Source organism: Pinus tabuliformis, chromosome 5_2 (assembly GCF_031772625.1).
Source record: "Pinus tabuliformis cultivar Carrire ecotype Pingquan chromosome 5_2, CPIR1, whole genome shotgun sequence".
In the NCBI taxonomy this organism is placed as follows: domain Eukaryota; kingdom Viridiplantae; phylum Streptophyta; class Pinopsida; order Pinales; family Pinaceae; genus Pinus; species Pinus tabuliformis.
The window spans coordinates 966,074,438-966,094,357 of NC_142306.1; the positions used below are offsets into that span (position 1 = coordinate 966,074,438).

General features: G+C 36.4%; 1 protein-coding gene across 1 annotated transcript; it reads right to left on the reverse strand.

Moving 5' to 3' along the window:
- Positions 1-212: 212 nt before the first annotated feature.
- LOC149162513 (uncharacterized) lies at positions 213-641 on the reverse strand. Its single transcript, XM_089435197.1, has one exon. It carries the CDS (start codon positions 639-641, stop codon positions 213-215), a length of 429 nt encoding a protein of 142 aa, XP_089291323.1.
- Positions 642-19,920: the final 19,279 nt, after the last annotated feature.

The window sequence follows — 19,920 nt, forward strand, 5'->3', positions numbered from 1 at the left end:
TCTACAGTGATTCCAACGGTCACTTTTTGGCCATGCTATGCGGGACCCACCATGCTAGCGTAGCTCCTTTGTCATAGCTCCTATCTGTGCCTTTCTTCCCATCATCGTGCAACCCCTTTGCTTCGCCAAACTATCCTTCTAGAAGCGTACTTTATAGTCTCACACTTCCTTGTAACTGCCTGAAGTACTAAGACTATCCTGCATCCAAATAGTTATTGCACAGGGGTGGGATCACTCGTATACACTTTTAATCGACTCCCATTGATTTTCCCTGGAAACATTTCCTTGTTCATCTTCACGAGCTGAACTACACCTCCATTCGTAATCTCCTTGATGATGTATGGCCCCAGCCAATGCATCTGAAATTTTCCTGGAAACTTCGTAAACTTGTTATCATACAACAATACTAAATTTCCACTTTTAAAGGTGCGCTGCTTAATGTGGCGATCATTCCATGCCTTTTTTGGAGCCTTTTTCACGTGTTGATGAAAACCTGCCAGGAAGCGTTCTTCTTCTAACTCAACTCTATGTGCGAGGCGTTCTTCCATGGTATCCCGATCTTCCATCTCTATGACTACAACAATCCTCAAACTGGGCACAACGTACTCCATTGGCATCACTTCCTCTTGTCCATAGACCATCCTAAACAGTGTATATCTAGTCAATTTCTTATTGGTAGTTCTATATGCCCAAAGAACAGTTGGTATGCGCACATCCCAATCATTCCTATTTTCATTACAAATCTTCGTCAAAGAACTTTCCAAGATTTTATTAAAGGCTTCCACTGTACCATTCGCTTGAGGATGATATGACATGATTTTCTAATGATACATCTGGAATTCTTCAAGTAGAGCAGCAATTGTTTCATTTAGGAAGTGTGAACCCCTATCGCTCATCAAAATATTAGGATAGCCAAACCAAGACAAAATGTATTCAAATATGAACTTCGCAGCTGTAGTCACACTGCAATCCTTCACAAGTTGTGCCTCATCCCACCTGGTCAAGTATTCTGTTTCCGTAATAATGTATCATGCTCCTGTCTTCTTTCCTGGTGGCTGAATTGGTTCCAAAAAATATATGGCCCATTTGTCAAATTCTGTAGCGAGACTTGCAGGTTCAGAGGTAATTCATCCCTTCGCGATGGATTCCCCATCCTTTGACAAACATCGCATGCCCTACAATATTTCTTGGAATCCTTGTGCACAATTGGCCACCATAGCCCCGCTCATAGGATCTTCTGCGCAGATTCCCTTCCCACATAATGTCCTACAATGACTCCTCCGTGCACTTCAACAAGGATACTCTATCTTTCATAATCCAGTACATATCTACATAGAAACTCATCCGATCCCATTTTATATAAGTACCTTGCAATGACAAAAAAATACGCAGCCCTAACCACCAATTATTTCTTCTGTTGTGTCGCATATCCTTCGGGATTTGTACCTGTTACACAAAATATTGTCACCATGACTATTTGCAGTCAGTATGGGTCTATCATCATTCATACTGTCCTCCTAAGCAAGTCTCAAACCTCAGCTCTTCATGTCAAGCTTTGAAAATGAGAGAGACCTTAAAAATCAATAAAGCTCTGGTTCCTCACTTTCTCTCACTGTTGCCTGTGGTCCTGCACCCCCTGTTCATGTTACCTGTGGACCTGCCCACTCTGTCTCTAAAGGAGTGGGTGCGGACCCCTGTGAAAGTAAAAAAGGTGCAAGTTTATTCTTAAAAACTCACTTTGAGTTAATTCTAGATGATTCTAGAAGGAATCTTGACGTGGATGGTTCGCTCCTAGGTGGTTCATGCATCCCAAAAGTGAAGGAGCTAATCTCTTGATGAGAGGAGCTATCCCTTTGAAGGAGGGCTTTATCCCTTTGAAGGAGGACCTAGTAACTTCCCTCCATTGCATTATAAATTAAGGCATTGGGCTGGTTGTTGGAGAGGATAGAAGCTGAACATTTTTTAGGGTAAATGCTGGTGGAATTGGAACTTCCTAGTTAAGCTTGAGAGGATAGATCACATACCTTTTGGCTTCATTGGGAAGAGAGTGAAACTTGTCAAAGTAGAGGAGACTTCTTGATGGACCCTAGGAGGAGCTTGTACAGCATCAAGGCACAGGTTGTAAAGTTCTTCTTTGATCTAAATTAATATAATTAGATTCATTTTTCTCAACAAATTGTCTTATGTGATTTGTTTCATGAATTCCTTGATCATCATAATAAGTATGCTTCATTATATTGGCTTTTCAGGTGCTATTTAATTTGTGTGCTTGTTTGTGTTTGTAGATTCTCTATAAGGGAGCTCATTTGGATCAACGGAGCGAGGCTTCCACAAACTTGCATTGGACCCAAGGTAGGCCTAAAACACTTGTTTGCCTTTATTAATAAATTGCATATTTAGAGAAAGATAGTATTTGATTGGTTTTCTTGTCGCTACATATCATTAGATACTAGGGAGGTTGGTCTTGTCCGCAAGGATGACTCATTCTGTGTGACAGTACCTGTAGACAAAAAATGGATTATGTCTACAAAATGTTCATCTGCAATGCGCACAAAAAAGAGTTGCGCATTAGGTAATCCTTCATCAATACTTGTAGGTTCTTCACCATTCTCAATTTGTGAAGGATGATCAGGTCCAACATTTGATCTCCTTGGCTTCACAACTACTTCAAAGTCGTACTCCTGAAATAGAAGTAACCACTTACAAACTCCCCCACCAAACACAGGCTTATTGACCAGGTACTTCAGAGCAGAATGATCGATGTACATTTTGAAGTGAGCACCCAACAAATAATGCCTGAACTTCTGGAGTGCATACACCATCGCCAATCCTTCGTGCTCCATGATCGAATAATTCTTCTCTACTTTAAACAATTTTCTACTTTCAAATGCAATGATGGTCGATATCACATGCGCCTGGTTGGGTTAACACTGCTCCTAGCGCTATGCAGGATGAATCTACATGTATGTGGAATTATTTCTTCCAATCAAGGAACACCAGAAGAGGTGTTGTAACCAACTTTTCCTTCAATACATCTAAGATTTTCTGGTAATCATCATCCCAACAAAATGTCACATCCTTCTTCAATAAATTTTCCATGGGCATAGTGATTTGTACATATGCCTTGATGAATTTTCTATAGTATCCTGTATGGCCCATTGTTGTGCGTAGTTGCTTGACATTCCATGGAGGTTATAGATTGATAATCACTACAATTTTGGCAGGGTCCACCATCAAACCCTACTTGCAAACAATGTGGCCCAAGAGTATCCCATAAGGTATGAAAAGATGCACTTCTTCAGATTAAGGGATATCTGATACTTCCTACAAGTATCCAACATTAGACAAGACTGGAAACATGATTCTTTACTAACCCAGACATTGTCTAATCATCAAAGTAAACCTCCAAAAACTTATGAATAATTTTTTTAAAGGTTGCGACTACCACCCTAGAAAATATCGCAGGGGAAATCTTATGTCAAAAGGGCATAACTGTATACTGAAAACAACCCCATTTTGTGGCGAATGTAGTCTTACCTCAATCTTCTGGTGCGATCCTTATCTAGTGATACCTTGAGAACCCATCTGTAAATGAGTAGGCTTCTTGACCACCAACGTTCTCTAATACTTCATTTGTTAATGAAGTAGGGAATATATCATGTACACAAGCATCATCCAACTTCCTTAGATCTAGGCAAATTTAGATCTCGCCCTTCGTCTTCTTCTCCTGAACCACCATAGGACTAACCTAGTATGATTCTTCTAGAGGCTCAATAATCCCTGCTGCAAGCATATTATCCAGTTCTTCGCTCACATTTTCTTTGTACTTGGATTCAAGCGGTATGGGTGATGCTTTACCAGCTTTGCATTTAGATTCAGATATTTGATCTTCATAACACCTAGATCACCTACTATCCCCTTCAGATAAGAGAACTTCGTTAGAAACAAGTCCTGATATTCTTGTAATAACTCTGTGACTTTGTCAACTATGTCCTCATCCCAGTAGTCACCTATATTTGTGAACTTTGGCTGCGCTTCTGACCCAATGTTCACTTGCTTGGTTTTAAAGGGTTTTAGGATGTCAGGAACTTCTGCCTTAGGCCCCTCAACTTTGCGTTGTCCCTCTAACTCAGGGATACTTATATTTTTGGGATCTTCCTCACCTTCTTCTATGGTTACATTATAGCATTCCATAGCATGGCGTGGCTGCATACTCTGGTATGGCTGTACCCATGTGACAAGTTCTTTTGGCATCCTGAATATTGCAGCCTTGATTTCTTGTAATGCTTTATCAATACATTTGAATCATCCTCAAAACTGAAAGTTAATAGAAAGATTTCCTTCAGAACATCCCACTTTGTGGTCCTGTGTTGTAGCTCTGTTTCTAGATACGATTTCATCATAATAGTATCCAAATTGTGGTAGAATATGTGCACCCATTCAGGTTATGGTTCCACTCCCCATGTTTTGTCCAACAAGCCAGATGCTTGCACAAATCATCCTTCCCTGTATATTTTTCAGTGATGCGGGTATTGGCATATCCAAACTGTAGCTTCACCATCTATGGTATTCCTTCTAGTCTACAAAATTGTTCTTGTGTAGCCCACCATCTGGCAGGTGTAGCTCTCAGCGCGATGTCTACTGCCTGGAACCGATGTTCCTCCAGTAGATCCCTTTCAAATTTATCTAGAAACAAATTTACATATTCTAAGCCATCATAATACGTTAAACTGTATACCTAAGTAGATATACACCGGATGACTTAGTAAGCCTGTTGCATCACAATGTCGATACTTCATGAAATCTATTTTGCTAATGCTCAAGCCCCTCATCTGAATCTAAGTTGTAGGAGTTATCCTTTTCCCATGTAATTTTCCCATCCACTGTAGGGTTGATCCAATCCTCATCCAGTGCAGTAAGCTTATAGATCCGTTGAATATCATCTTCCTCATAGTAATCTTGGACTGGTTTAGTATACCACGCACCCTCGATTGGATCCATTCGAACAATGACCCTTAGTTCCTTCTTCTCAAACATCATGTTGTGCTTCTTTAGGTTGTAGACCACATTCATATCAAATTTCCAATCAATTCCAAGCAGCACTCGGTGGGGATTGCTATCATCCACTATTTCGATTACTTCAAAACGAGATATAGTGTGTTCCCTTTCAATATCTATAGTTACTCCATAATAGCGCCCCATAGGAATAATCTTATGTTGGTTTTCCATTCGCAGCTGAATTGGGGACCATTGTAGCATTGGATTTCCCAGTACCTCTCGGGTCTTTTTAGTCAAAACATTTGCATCGGATCCTAAATCTACGATCACCTCATCCATTTCGAATTCTTTGATCTATGCATTCAATCTCATCACTTGACCAATCCTTTTCTTACCCTTGTCAACTTTGTGCATTGCACATTGTTCAGGCAGTGGCTTACCCTTGACAGTCTAGTTGTATATCAACTCATGCAGTCCTTCTACTGCTTTTTTGTCCCTTAGGAGCTTCATGCAAGCCTATAATAAATATGTTAACAATGAAGGATATGTTTCCTGCGCAACAATGACTTCTTCAGGCTTCTTCATTCGTGCACCCTGAGTTTTTGATGTGGAAGCTCCTGAATCCATAAAGCTCTTTTTTTCCTCCATAAAAGTCTCCTTCGCCTTATGTAAATCAAATCCGACATCTTTGTCAGCAGCCTTGCACAACCATATACTTTCTTCTGGTTGTTTCCCTTTATCCTCCCTGGTAGTTATACCGCTTCGCGTAACAATATTAACACTGGGCACATCTTCGCACGGTTCTAATCTCATCATATGGATGTTTTGAGTAGGCTATTGTTTCTTCTTCTCTTGCATCTTTGTGATGAGAATGGGACAATTTTCTATAACATGGGCACACTGTTAGCAATATTGATAAGAGGGGTGTTTCGGGTTCTGAAAATCTCATGCAAAGTGGCATGGTTCCCCACAATTATAACAAATTATCTATCTACAAACTATTCTAGCTCCTCCACGCCGTCCTCTTCCTCGTTCTTGTAATCCTCCACGAACTATAGGTGTGCCTTTATCCTACTGAGGATGTGTCTCAGCCCGTACTCTATATGTCAGAGTTCTATCCATCATTAACTCAAAGCTTTGGAAATTGCACTCATCATGGCCTACAAACTTACAAAAATTGTAGGACAATTGTTGGGGAGTCTGTACAAACTTCTGTAACAAGTGGAAATTGTCTTTTGTATGTTTCCCTATGATCTGGCAAATAGTGCACCATGGCACTACATTGGTGCTCATCCCAGTGGTACTCTCCAGCTTCGCGGGGACATGACCTCCACCAATTAGGTAGTTTTGATACATTGGGCAATGATATTTTTCGTGACCATGGCCTTTGAAATTTAAGCACCATACTTCTGCGTGGGTCTCATTTTGGACGTCTTTCCCCTTTTTGAGATCCTGCAACTCCATATGCAGGCTAGCCAACTGCGACTGAATCTGCTGCATTCTGAGATTTGTATCTTGAATAGGTGAAGCTTCCAACTTCATAGCAATTTCCAGTGATTTCGCTTACGTTCCAAGCTTCTGATATGACAATGGTAATCTCAAATGAGGTAATAGCGAAGCAATATAACAATCCTTATGCTGCTCATCCGAGAACTTCAAATTAGACAATTGTAGCAGACATTTCAACCTTTGATCAAAATCCCATGTAGACTCATTCCCCTTCTACTTAATTTCTTTTCCCTCAGTTATGGGCTGGGCTTGAGTCTTAGGCATCTTGAATTCATTATTCAACGCATTTTTTGTGTCTTTCAACGTCACAGTTGGGTGAGTCGTACTGTACTTAATATATCATCTCAATGCTCTATCTTGTAATGTTGTGACTAGGTGCACTTTCTTTAGGTCATCTTCCATTATCTGATGTGACTTCCGCACATCATCCACTACAAACTAGAATTGTTCAACGTATTCTATCCCAAAACCCTTGAATATAAGAATCTTCATAGTGTTCGCCATACTGAATAGTGGAGGTGGAGGTGGAGGTGGAGGTGTAGGTGTGTGAGGTGGAGGTGGTGGCGAAGGTGGAGCGGATGGATGTGGTATTCCCACAATACCTAGATTTACTGCCTGCGGTGCAACTTGAGGTGTCCTCAGATCATATGCTATCAACAAAGGACTGTACTCTGCACTTGAATATAGATCTCTTTTGAATGGTTTCCCAGTTCACGTAGCTACCGTCAATTCTCATCTAAACATCAATTTAATGGCATAATCTGTTTCTCATACAATAGATTTTTAATCCAAGTTTTCAGAGACTGAACAGATACTTACCTCTTGGTCCTTTGAAAAATCGGCGTTCAACTTTGTTATAATTAACAGATATGTCAATTGCGAACTCAGTAATGAATCAATCCAAAATACTATTGATTCAATAATCGTTAGCCTTCGCGATCTTCTTTTCTGATCCTTCCAAGTGCCTTACTAACTCTGGAGTCCACACAACAGGATTATCCAGCTTCCAAGTACCTTAACCATCCAAATATTCAGCCAACCATTCGTATAACTCGCACAGAAAAGAGCAGAAGAAAATTTCATGTTCTTTTGTATACAGGTATCTATTCAACCCCTCTTCTTTCAACAGGTGTGGATTCCTATTTTCTTGGGTTGCAAACTCATGCATCTTCTGATCTATCAACTTTTCAATCTCTTTTTTAGCTGATATCCACTTATGCCACATCACACATTCCTCAGATAGATCCCGGTCCTGGAAATGGAACCATTTGTTGGCCTGAGGGGGCTTAGACCTAGGTTTATAGTTAGTTGTGCTAACCAACACAACCCTACACTTTGGCCCTTTCGGAAACAACCTACATAGCACAGGTTGAAATCTCACCCGAGGTAATATTGGGGAATGCTAGAACATAAGGTTATGCATCCAAAGGACTATGTGATGTGTTTTTGTGAAACTTAGGGCTTTATCCTGACCTTGGTGACCCTAACCCTTAAAAACCAAAAGTTACAACAATTAACAGTTAGCAGATCTAAACCCTTCGCTGATTTTGCTAAACATTCATAACATCATGTAAATAAATAGATCTACTTCTTCACGCATCTATCAAGTATTTTCTAGAATTAATTGCATTCAGTAGATCAATAATACAGTAAATTCATAAACAAACAATAATGCATAGATAATTCTTCAAAATAGGCTTTATTATGCTTAGATCTTCAATTATAGACTCTTCCAGCCGTGCGTATACAACTATAGGGGCTTGCGCACTCAACTGCGGACTTACCAAGGTCACTGCGCACATAGTTGTAGGAGCCTTCCCCTTATCCCAAGTACAGAATAAACAAAATAGACCCAAAAATTTCCTTTCTATGATCTTTGACATATCCCCTATGACTCCCTTATGAATCCCTTTTATATGATTCTTCATTACAATACCATGGTCCGTGAACCATGGGCGGGTCACAAAACAACTTGAATCTTAACAAACTAAGGGGCTTTGACCTTCCTAAAGCCTCTTTGACCCCTATCTACTTGCGCTAATCGTGATTCGCTCCTCAAAATGCACAGACTTTACAATATTAACAAAAAATTTACAAAAGTTAACCCAGGGGGACCCTGTGCCAACACTAGGTCAGACACAAGGTTCATTCCCTAGCAAACTTCTAGGCTAAAAATGGGGTTAAAGATAAATCTCCATGTGAAGAATTGAATTTTTCTTCACCCCAAATACCAAACTGGGCCTCCCAATGCTCAGATAGAGCTATGAAATATTTAACCATCCTAGATCTAGTTGCCTCCATGCTTAACGAAATTATCGATGCCACCCATGCCAAAAAGCCATTATGCATTAAAGGCCAGGGTTGGGTGGCATTCTCATATGAAGATCATGCAACCCACATTCAACATGAGAGGAAGAGTGGTGGATAAATAGATTCTGAGAATTTACACCACACCTAGGACATTTATTTGGGAGTAAAACCATAGGGGAAAATATATTCCTACACTCATTACTCTCTATAGATAATTCACCCCAGCTATAATCACTGTATTTTTTTGTAGGTCTTTGTTTCTGTTGTCAGTCTCTAGTTTGCTTGTTTGCCTCTTCTTATAGCCTCTATTGCACTTGCTTCTTGACTAGCCTAGTGGTATTCTTAGTCTCTATTGATGGCATCTGATGCACTTACTCTTGTACTGGCCTAGCCAATCTCTATTGTTGGGACATTTTATGCTTGTTGGCCTCTATTGTTTTCCTTAGAGGCACTTTCTAGTCAGTGAAGGTCAAGGGGATTGGAATTATGAGAGGAAACTCTTCATTTTGGAAGGCCATAGTTCAAGTGATTGGTCGAGCCATGAGAAGAAGGTGAGGATGATGGAATCAACCTCCTTGGCATCATTAAGGGGAGGAGAAATTTGACAAAGACATCATTCAACACATTAGGCTCTTGGTTGTAGCCATGAAAGCTTAGGAATTCAATAATACTAGAAATGGTCACTGAGGTGTCAAGAACTTGTTGGGTCGTCATTTAAGTGACCAGGAAGAGGTTCTATGATTTGTGTACGGAAGAATTATGGGCATGGAATTCCATATATTCTAGGCTCATTCGACTTTAATTGTTTTTTCTGGGCATTGGGATAGAAATTCTCTCATCCTCTCTCACCTCTAGCTTCATCTAAATCACTAGAGAAATCAAATAAATTAGTCTCACTCCCTCAAGGATCCAAGCCCCCTATCCTTGAGATCCTATGACCTTTTAAATAAAAATAATTTTGAACGAAGAAGCCTCCTGGAGAAAAATATGAGCCCTGGCATTGCAACAAGAATGTTGTAACTCCCAAGACTACCAACTTTAATTATCAATCTGGAGTTTGTACAAACTTAAGAGGTATCGACACTGTATGTGCAACAGACACCTTCCTCTTTCTAGTCGGAGTCCCTTTGATGCAAGTGATAGAAGGCAATGAAACAACTTCAAATGAGAAACGATATAGGTAAGTTTCCAGTCTTAAGTTGCAAAAGGTAAATAGTAATAAGAAAACCTATTCTACTTTTGCTGGAAAGAAAACGATAAAAAGGAAATATATTATGTTTTAAAAATGTAAAGCACAACGAAAACCAAAAAAATCTAATCTATCTTACTCGAAAGGAATGGAATTAAAGGAAATCTATTCTATTTTGCAGGAAAGGAATGCCCTAGATTACTCTTGCATGAAGGAAATCACACTTAAAGTAAATTGCGGAAAATAAGTCTAAACAAATTTCATAAATCAAAATTCAAGAGGTACGCAATGTAAAATCTAAATGACAACCTAACCAAGCCACAACTAAACCAAAGTAGCCTCAAATAGTTCATAGGTTATAAATCTACTTCTACCATGAATTTGAGTGAATAAGAGCTCGAGAACAAATTTCCAGAAGTTGCTACATGATTTCTATATGAATCATTTTGTTGGGTGCAGTATATGGTGGATTAATGGAACAACATTTAATGTCAATATTGGGTCTGTGGAATTTGAGATGCAGCATTGGAAGTTCCATAGAAATCCCCTAAAAACCTACAAATGAAATTCTAGTCTAACTTGCACATCAATCTCTTTATAGATTCATGCAATCAATGATCAATTCAAATATTTCACTAAAAATAATTCATTAGAAATAAACCATCGGCTATTACCACACTAATCTTGTAGATGAAGTCATTTGAAAGAAAACCTAAGCTAAGAAAATAAAACCTTAATTAAAAATATGCAAACCCTAGTATATTGGAATTGAGAAAGTAAACTGTAACTAATAACAATCAAAGAACAAACTCTAACTATGAGCATCAACCAAGTGAATGTAAATATTATCTTGTAAACCTTAAAAAACCAAATCTTTTCTAATGCCAAACAGGACTCTCCACTCAAAATAAAACTTCCATTCAAGTTCCTACACTAAATTTCATTTCCACTTAATTCTATGTGCAAGAAAAAAAATCATAATCACTCCACTCTGTGCGTAAACAAGAAATTGAAAGTGTGACTTGGACCTATTATGAGTGCTATTAATGTAATAATATGTATCAAAAGAGTAGGAAATTGCAATGTGCACAAAGATCAATTTCACTTTATTCTTTTGTTTTCTCTTAAAACATACGTTAACAAATAATCTCCCTAAGCCAAACTAAAACACTAGAATCCATGGTAACCATACCTCTATAGAAAAGACATAAAAAATAGAGTATCTCGTGTCTCTCAAAAATAAAAATTTAGTGAACAGATATCAAACAAGCTATAAGTGTCTAGCTTGAATAGTAAAAATATCCTCCATTCAGGGGCTATTCCTGCACTCAATATGTATTTCTGTTACAAGTGAAAATTTCTCATAAATGTAAATCACTGTTGAATGGGGAAGTGCATGAACTTTATAAATTGAAGTCAATCAACAGTGATTAGAGGTATAGGCTTGGGTGAAAACACAACCATGCAAGATCAAACATACATTCCCTATTCTGTATCAGTACATAATAAACCAAAGAATGTCACAAAGATGCAATTGTACTCAAAAAATAATCCCAAACCTCTTAGATTGTTTAGAAACTAGGGTTTTTTTTATCAATTTTAGCAAGCTTAAGATTGATATAGATCAAGTTTCGACACAAACATCAAACTCATTAAAATTATTAGTGTCTTGTTATATCTTTTACAACCCCAAGTTACAATGCAGCAATGTGATTTCAACGGTTCATAAATTTAATATACTTGTAGGATGATAGGGGATCTTAGAATGAATCAAAAAAAGCTCAAGGATTACAAACACAAATATTACTCAGAGATATCTCAAAAATGTATCGAATTTGTAATAGAACCAAGACCAAAAGATAACTAGTATCACAATATTGTAAAATGAATACTTTATGTGTACATAATAGAGTATCATGATAATGCAATGATTCTTTTGCTCTCACAGTCAAATAAACCTAATGCCTTTTAAAAGAATCTCACACTTATAACCTCAATCCTTCCAAATCTGAAAATCAATCAATCACAGGTTAGAGTGCTATGCATATATGGAGAGAACAAAGCATAAAATAAGCATTTAGAAGCCTATCAATTCACAAGTAAATCTTATTGTTGACACACCATTATCATAATAAAATACACATCATATACCATATCTGCAAACCACACAAACAATATATAATCAGAGGGATGTTGAGCTAGTCTGGTGGGCCCTACCAGTACAACACTTACCCTCCTTTAATAGCTTAAATTACAAAGCTAAGATAATGGTGAAGCACACTAGAAATGATAAGAAAAACCTGGGATCAATAGTTTTTTTATTAAAATTGAATCAGTCTTTTACATCCCAAGCCATCTGCTCCAAGTCCAGACCAACAATGTAAGGCTATAATAACATCTTCCTATCTCAAAGACCATGGCTAGTCTTTTTATGAAGGTTACAAGGCGAGTTTTAACTCTAATAACCCAATTTCTGAATTTTGGAAAATTCTTCATTTTTAACAAATTGGCCTCAAGGAATCCCATATAACTCTCAAACCTTGATGCATTTTTGAAGCTTGTTCTTAATGAGTCTTTTTTTTCCATGTTTTCAAAAAATACCTCTCTTGTAATTTTCTAATTCAATTTAATTCCCTCATAAATCATGCCCCAAGTTAACTATTTAGATACTTTTACAATTATAGGTTTAACATGATTTGTTTACAAATATGCCTTAAAAATCCCTTTGAATCTCCCAAACCATGATGAATTTATGAAAATAATCTGAGGCTTAATTAATTTCCTATACTAGGAACAAAACTCGTGTTCCATAATTTCGATTTTCACTTTCATATACACGTAAATCAAGGTAGAAGTTGGCAGTTTGAAAATTGTGTGAATTTACTGTTGAATTATTAATTGTTTTCTAAAAATTGATTCGTATGAATTGGGTGCCTTTTGACTGATGTGGAGGTATTAAAACCTCATTGTGAACAAAAACCATTTTCGGTTTTCCCCGAAAGTGTGTCAAGATGTCGAAGCCCCAAATTGGTGTAGGAACACAAGACTGGTGCATGAACAGATACGTGAATGATGAGCACACGTTTGAATGTCAAATCACTCCAAAATAGTCTCAAATAGATTCTCATACTTTGAATTAACATTTTCCTTCATGGAAATATTGGATGATGAAGTTGTCCACATACTTGGTGTAGGCACTAGACTTAGTGAAGGAGTGTTGCTAGTGCAGGGACATGCCAAAACTTGGTGCACTTTGAAATCAACTGTTAATTGATGTGTATCTTTGACAAAAGTTTCATGCACCTTCTTGATAACCTAAAGTAACACAAAAATCTCATTAATAACAATTTTAATATAATTTTTGTCGAAGTAAGGGAATATGCTAAAGAATAAATGATTCCCTTGTCATGCTCCTAGTTGAATATAATAGTTCATGAATCATGAAAAATGATATTAACTTATATAAAATCATGAGTAATCAAAGGGAAAATGGATGTAAATTATTAAAAAACACTAAGGCCCAACATCCCCCCATGTTGATCATATTGCATGTCCTCATGCAAGCAGTACCTCTAACAGAGACCAAAGTTAATCAAAATTGTATGGTTAGGGTTTCTTTATTAGATCATGTTGCATTGAGTTAAACTATAGGGCTAATTGAGTAAGAGCATGTAGGTGAGTGGCATATGATGTTGAATTACTTTGCATCAATAAGATAAGAGAGATATGTGACCATAGATGCAGTGATGTCAAGACTAACCTTTATTATTTCAAAATTGTAAGTAATGCTAGGGCTACTAAAGGAATTCTAACAATGTTGTTATTGTAGGGATATAGTCATCATAAAATAGATAACCATAAAAATTTCCACAAAGCATCTCAAGAGAAGTTCAAATCAACATGTATTCACTTTCAATAGCCGCATTATAATAAATCAAAGTGACATTATTTGAAATCCAAGACATTAAAATGGATGGAAATAGGAAAGAGAAATATGACAAAATGATACCTTCCCATGATGACCATTTTGCCGTTACCCAAGCATATAGTTGAATTTGTTGTTGTTCAAGGAAAGTGAATCACCTTCACTAAGGGTCCTACATCCAAGAAAACCTTAATATTTATGAAAGATAGAACTACAAAGGACATTACTGAACGGATCTTAAAGCCATTCTCATATAGATACGATACTGAGTTTAGGGAAAGACAAAAACAATCAAGTAGATCTTAGTGTAAAATTAAATTTAATACCACAGGCATGGCCCTGCTGCTAGCAGGCATTTATAGCCTCGACATGGACACCTTTTAACCTAATGAAATATCTATGTCAATCTGTTAGATATAGATCTAGAGTCAATTGAAAGCATTTATATTGATTTATAAATTAACTAAATGTTTGTGTCTTGGCTTGGTAACCAGCTAATGACAGTGCCATTCATGAGAGATAACAAGAATGAACAAGTCATCTTGTAATGAGACCTCTTGTCTTCCAACTTTTCAATTGAAAGCCATTACCCTGGCTTGGTGACCAGAAGCAATAATATAATTCTCGTTAGGACCTATGATCATGGTAGGTTGCCTTGTAAATATACTTCCTATCCCTCAATTAATACTTTTTAGAATAAAATTTGATTATGATTAAGCTCATATACGCTACTTAATAAGTGGGGAGGCAGATTTTCTCCTTAATACCACAAGATGGTGTGAAATTTTTTTAATGACTAATATTTATTGGTTGGTCCTTCTACCCTAAATACTCATTTTAAAGAAGGTGTCTTAGATAATGATGAAAATGTTCCTTGATTCAATAATGTTATGATTTTCATGAGATCTCATTAGGGTTTTATAGGAGTGGTCCACCATATGAGGATTTTCATTAATACCTTTGGAGAGAAACTTGAAAATATTTCTTGGACAACAACTTGATCAAGTGAATAGGCGAAGGTTAGGGTTGTGCATTTATAAGTGGAAAGTATTAACCATAACAATGATAAGCCCCTCTGACTGACTCAATGGATGACCAAACAATTATGAAGAGGAACTAACCCATCCATTATAGTCACTACGCAAAATAATGAGGCATTAAGAATGAATTTATTTTGACAAGGCTCACCATGAAAGTGCATAGTAATGGAAATTTTAATAGTTGCGCCTTGGGGAATTGCAATATTAAGAGTGTTTCTATCCACATGGAATTTTTATTTATTTTTTCTATATTACCCTATCCTAATTTAGAGAGAGGAATATCTCCTTCAAGTGTAGGAGCAATTCCAGTGTAGCCATGTGCTTAATAGAATACTGAATATACTCACACTCAGGTTTAAAAAGTAGACTTTAACGCATACTGGAGTATGAGAAACCAACTGCTTTAATTGATATGGTATCAAGTGTTGTCAAATGATGAAGGAGTGAGGTGTGCCAATGATTGTTTGGAACCAGGCTTCAATAGGACCGACATATTCATGGTTATGAAACTTGTACAAGTCTTCCACATCTTGATGTTTTCTCTCTTCAGATTGAAAAGCATGGTTAAGGGGAATTCTATGGTTTTCATCTTAGTGAGCTTCAAAAACATTTTTCAAACAAGTTCGAATCATATATTTCTCCTCTAATGGTTTATGGATTAAATTTTGTTCATGAGGTAAATGTTGTGTGGTAATAGGGGATGTTTCTAAATTCACTCCTCTCCTCTCTCTAAAAGACATGACATTACATTTGATAGGGGAGTGAGTAGGAAAAATAGGTGTTTTAAATTGATGTGCAACTTGATTTTTGAAATTAGGGTTTGGTTGCACACATGGTTGGGACCATAGAGAAGGATAGCATAGTGGTGCATTGGAACATAATTGTAGTTGTTGTTTCTCAGGTAATGGAGTTTGCATCGGGAATTTCCCTAGAGAGGAGGCTCCAAACCAACCATGAGGCTGTGACAATATCTAGCTTGAGGGAGAGGGCCATTGTGGCCATAAGGTGGGGTATTGAATCAGAGGAAGGCTAAAAGTTTTCCATGAAACTGTAGGGTTATAGATCTACTAAGGAACCTGTTGGGGACAATAAATATTATTCCAACTATTAAGTGATGACAAGCTTTGATTTATACTTGGCGGTTGATTTATTTCCTTACTTTATTCCTTAAATAATTGTTGTAACCTTAGCAGTGATGGGAAATTTATCAAGTGATCCAACTTTCACTTCTTTAGTTCTTCCTGCAAATCATCCAATTTAAATTTAGAGAGGCTTTTGTAGCATATTTCAAAAATTGAGAGGAAAGTTCTCGAGAATTATTACTAGTATTCAAGATTCTTCTCTAATACCTAATGCAAGATTTACAAACAACATCATATGGTAAGTGAAAAACATCAGTTGATCCCATCAGATTTAAAGGTTCTAAAAATTCATCTTTGATTCCTTTGAGGAGTGTTTTCAAGGTCTCTTTTTCCAAATTTTTATGTTTTTATTTTTTTAAGATTGTATCAAAATCGCTCCACATATTCCTCCAAGCTTGTATCATTCCAAAAATATCTTCATTGGCCTAGCAATAGTTCTAGTACTTCTCCAGTAATACATTCTTCATGTCTTCCCATGTTTCAATGCATTTCCCACCAAGACTCATGACCCATCAGAGAGCTTCTACTTTTAGAGTAAGAGGAAAAAATTACAATTTTTCGTCATTAGTACAATAATCATATCCTCTACAAAGTACTACAAACTCAAATAATAATGTATCTGGGTCTTCGTTTTCCAAACCATGAAATTTTGGTAGAGAAGATGGTGGAATGCTGTGCATTTGTACCACTCCTCTTAGATCCTTGATAGGGAATTCAAAGGTAATGATGTGTGCCATTTCATCCCCAAATAAAATAGGTTCTCCATTTACTACTTCTGGACTCCATCTTTGAATGTTCCTACTAACCGATTAGTTAAATAAGTGCATTAGATTATTGATATTAGCCTCAAACTCCTCATTAACAAAATTCCTCAAAATACCATTTTTATTCTCAACAAGCTAGTTGGTGTATCATGTCAGCATATGGATTAGTACATATATAAAGGGGTTTCTTATAGAACCCTAAAAATGAAAACAAAATGTGCAAGAAAGAAACAAAACTCGCAAGAAAAACTAGTTAAAGAGCAAACCAAACTGTAGCAAGTTACCAAGGTCAATCCCATAAGAACCTCCTAGGAAACGATACCAAAATTCTGGGTGTAGTATATGGTGGATTAATGGACCAACATTTAATGTGAATCCGAAGTCTGTGGACTTTGAGACACAAGACTGGAAATGCTAGAGAAATCCCCTAACAACTTGAAAATCAAAGTCTAGTCTAACTTGTGCATCATTCTCTTTATAAATTCCTATAAATAATGATCAATTCAAATCCTGCACTCAAAAGAATTCATTAGAAATAAAACCTTGGATATTACCATGCCTATCTTGCAGATGAAAGCATTTGAAAGAAAACGTAAGATAAAAAAATAAAACCTTAATTAAGAAGATGCAAACTCTAGTTATTGGCAACTGAGAAAGTAAACCCTAATTAATAACAATCAAAGAAAAAACTTTGACTATGAGCATCAACCAAGTGAATGTAAAGAATGTCTTGTAAACCTTAAACAATCCAAGCTTTTCTAATGCCAACAAGATTCTCCACTCAAAATAAAACCCCCTTTCCAATTCCTGCACTAAATTTCATTTCTACTCAATTCCATGTGCAACAAAAAAAAATCATAATCACTCCACTCTATGTGTAAACAAGAAACTAAAAGTGTGACTTGGACCTATTTTGAGTGATATTAATGTAATCATTTGTATCAAAATAATAGGAAACCATAGTGCGCACAAATATCAACCTCACTATATTCTATTGTTTTCTCTTAAAACATACTTTAACAAATAATCTCTTTAAGCCAAACTTAAAGACTAGAATCCATGGTAACCATACTTCTACAAAAAATACATAAAAAACAAAGCATCTTGTGTCTCTAAAAAATACAAATCCAGTGAACAGATATCAAACAAGATACATGTGTATAGCTTGAATAGTGAAAATCTCCTCCATTCAAGGGCTATTCTTGAACTCAGTATGTATCCTTTTTACAAGTGAAAATTTCTCATAAATGTAAATCATTGTTGAATGGGGAAGTGCATGAAATTTATAAATTAAAATCGATCAAAAGTGATTAGAGGTATAGGCTTGGGTGAATCACACAACCATGAAATATCAAGCATACATGCCCTATTCTGTAACAATCCACGTCTTCCTTAATGTCTTTAGCAACTAGGGTTTTTAATCAATTTTAGAAAGATTTAGATTGGCATAGATCGAGTTTCGACACCAACATCAAACTCATTAAAATTATGAATGTCTTGTTATATCTCTTACAACCCCAAGTTACAATGAAAAAATGTGATTTCAACTGTTCACAAATTTAATATACTAATAGGGTGACATGGGATCTTAGAATGAATCAAAAAATGCTCAAGGGTTACAAACTCAAATCTTACTCAGATATATCTCAACAATGTATCAAATCTGTAACAGAACCAAGACCACAAGATAACCAGTATCATAATACTATAAAATGAATACTTTATGTGTACATAACAAAGTACTATGATAATGTAATGATTCCTTTGATCTCACAGTCAAATAAACATAATGCCTTTTAAAAAAACTCAAAATTATAACCTCAATCCTTCCAAATGTGAACACCAATCAATCACATGTTAGAGTGCTATGCATATATGGAGAGAATGGAGCATAAAAGAGGCATTTACAAGTCTAGCAATTCACAAGTAAATCTATTATTGACACACCATTACCATAATAAAATACACACCATATACCATATCTGCAAACCACACAAAAGATATATAACTAGAGGGATGTTGAGTTGGTCTAGTGGGACCTACCAATACATCTCTCACCCTCCTTTAAGAGCTTAAATTATAGAGCTGAGATAATGATGAAACACGCTAGAAATGATTAGAAAAACGTACCATCAACAATGTTTTATTAAAATTGAATCAATATGTTACATCCCAAGCCATCTGCTCCAAGTACATACCAGCAATCTAAGTCTATAATAACATATTCCTCTCTGAAAGGCCATGGATATGGTATTTATGATGGTTACAGGGTGAATTTTGGCTCTAACAACCAAATTTCTTAGTTCTGGAAAATTTTACATTTTTAACAAATTTTCCTCAAAGAATCCCACCTAACTCTCAAACTGTGATGAATTTTGGAAAAATGTTATGAGGGAGCCTAATTTGAAATGTTTTAAACAAATACCTCTCTTTTAATTTTCTAATTCAATTTATTTTCTTCATAAATTGTGCCCCAAGTTGACTATTTAGGTACTTTTACAATTTTGGGTTTAACATGATTTTTTTACAAATATTCCCTAAAGCTCCCTTTGTATCTACTAATTCGTGATGAATTTTGGAGAATCGTTTGAATATTAAGCAACTTCCTATACTCAGAATAAAACCCGTGTTTCCAAATTTCAGGATTTCCTTTCATATGCATGTAAAATGAGGAGGAAGTTGGAAGTTTAAAAATTGTGTAAATTATTAATTATTTTCTAAAAAATGAGTTGTATGACCAAGATGCATTTTGACTAATGTGTAGGTGTAAAAACATCATTTTGGACAAAAAACATCTTCAGGTTTCCCATAAATCATGCCAAGATGTCAAAGCCCCAAATTGGTGCAGGAACCTAAGACTGGTGTAGGAACAAATTAGTCAATGATGAGCACACCTTTGAAAGTCAACTCGCTCCAAAATAGCCTTGAATAGATGCTCATACTTCCAATTAACATTTTCCTTCGTGGAAAGCTTGGATGATGAAGTGATCCACATACTTGGTTCAGGAATGGTTCTAGTGCAGGCACAAGCCAAAACTTGGTG

Coding starts and splice junctions, on each gene's coding strand:
- LOC149162513 (XM_089435197.1), bottom strand. CDS start 641: ATGGTCTATGGACAAGAGGAAGTGATGCCAATGGAGTACGTTGTGCCC.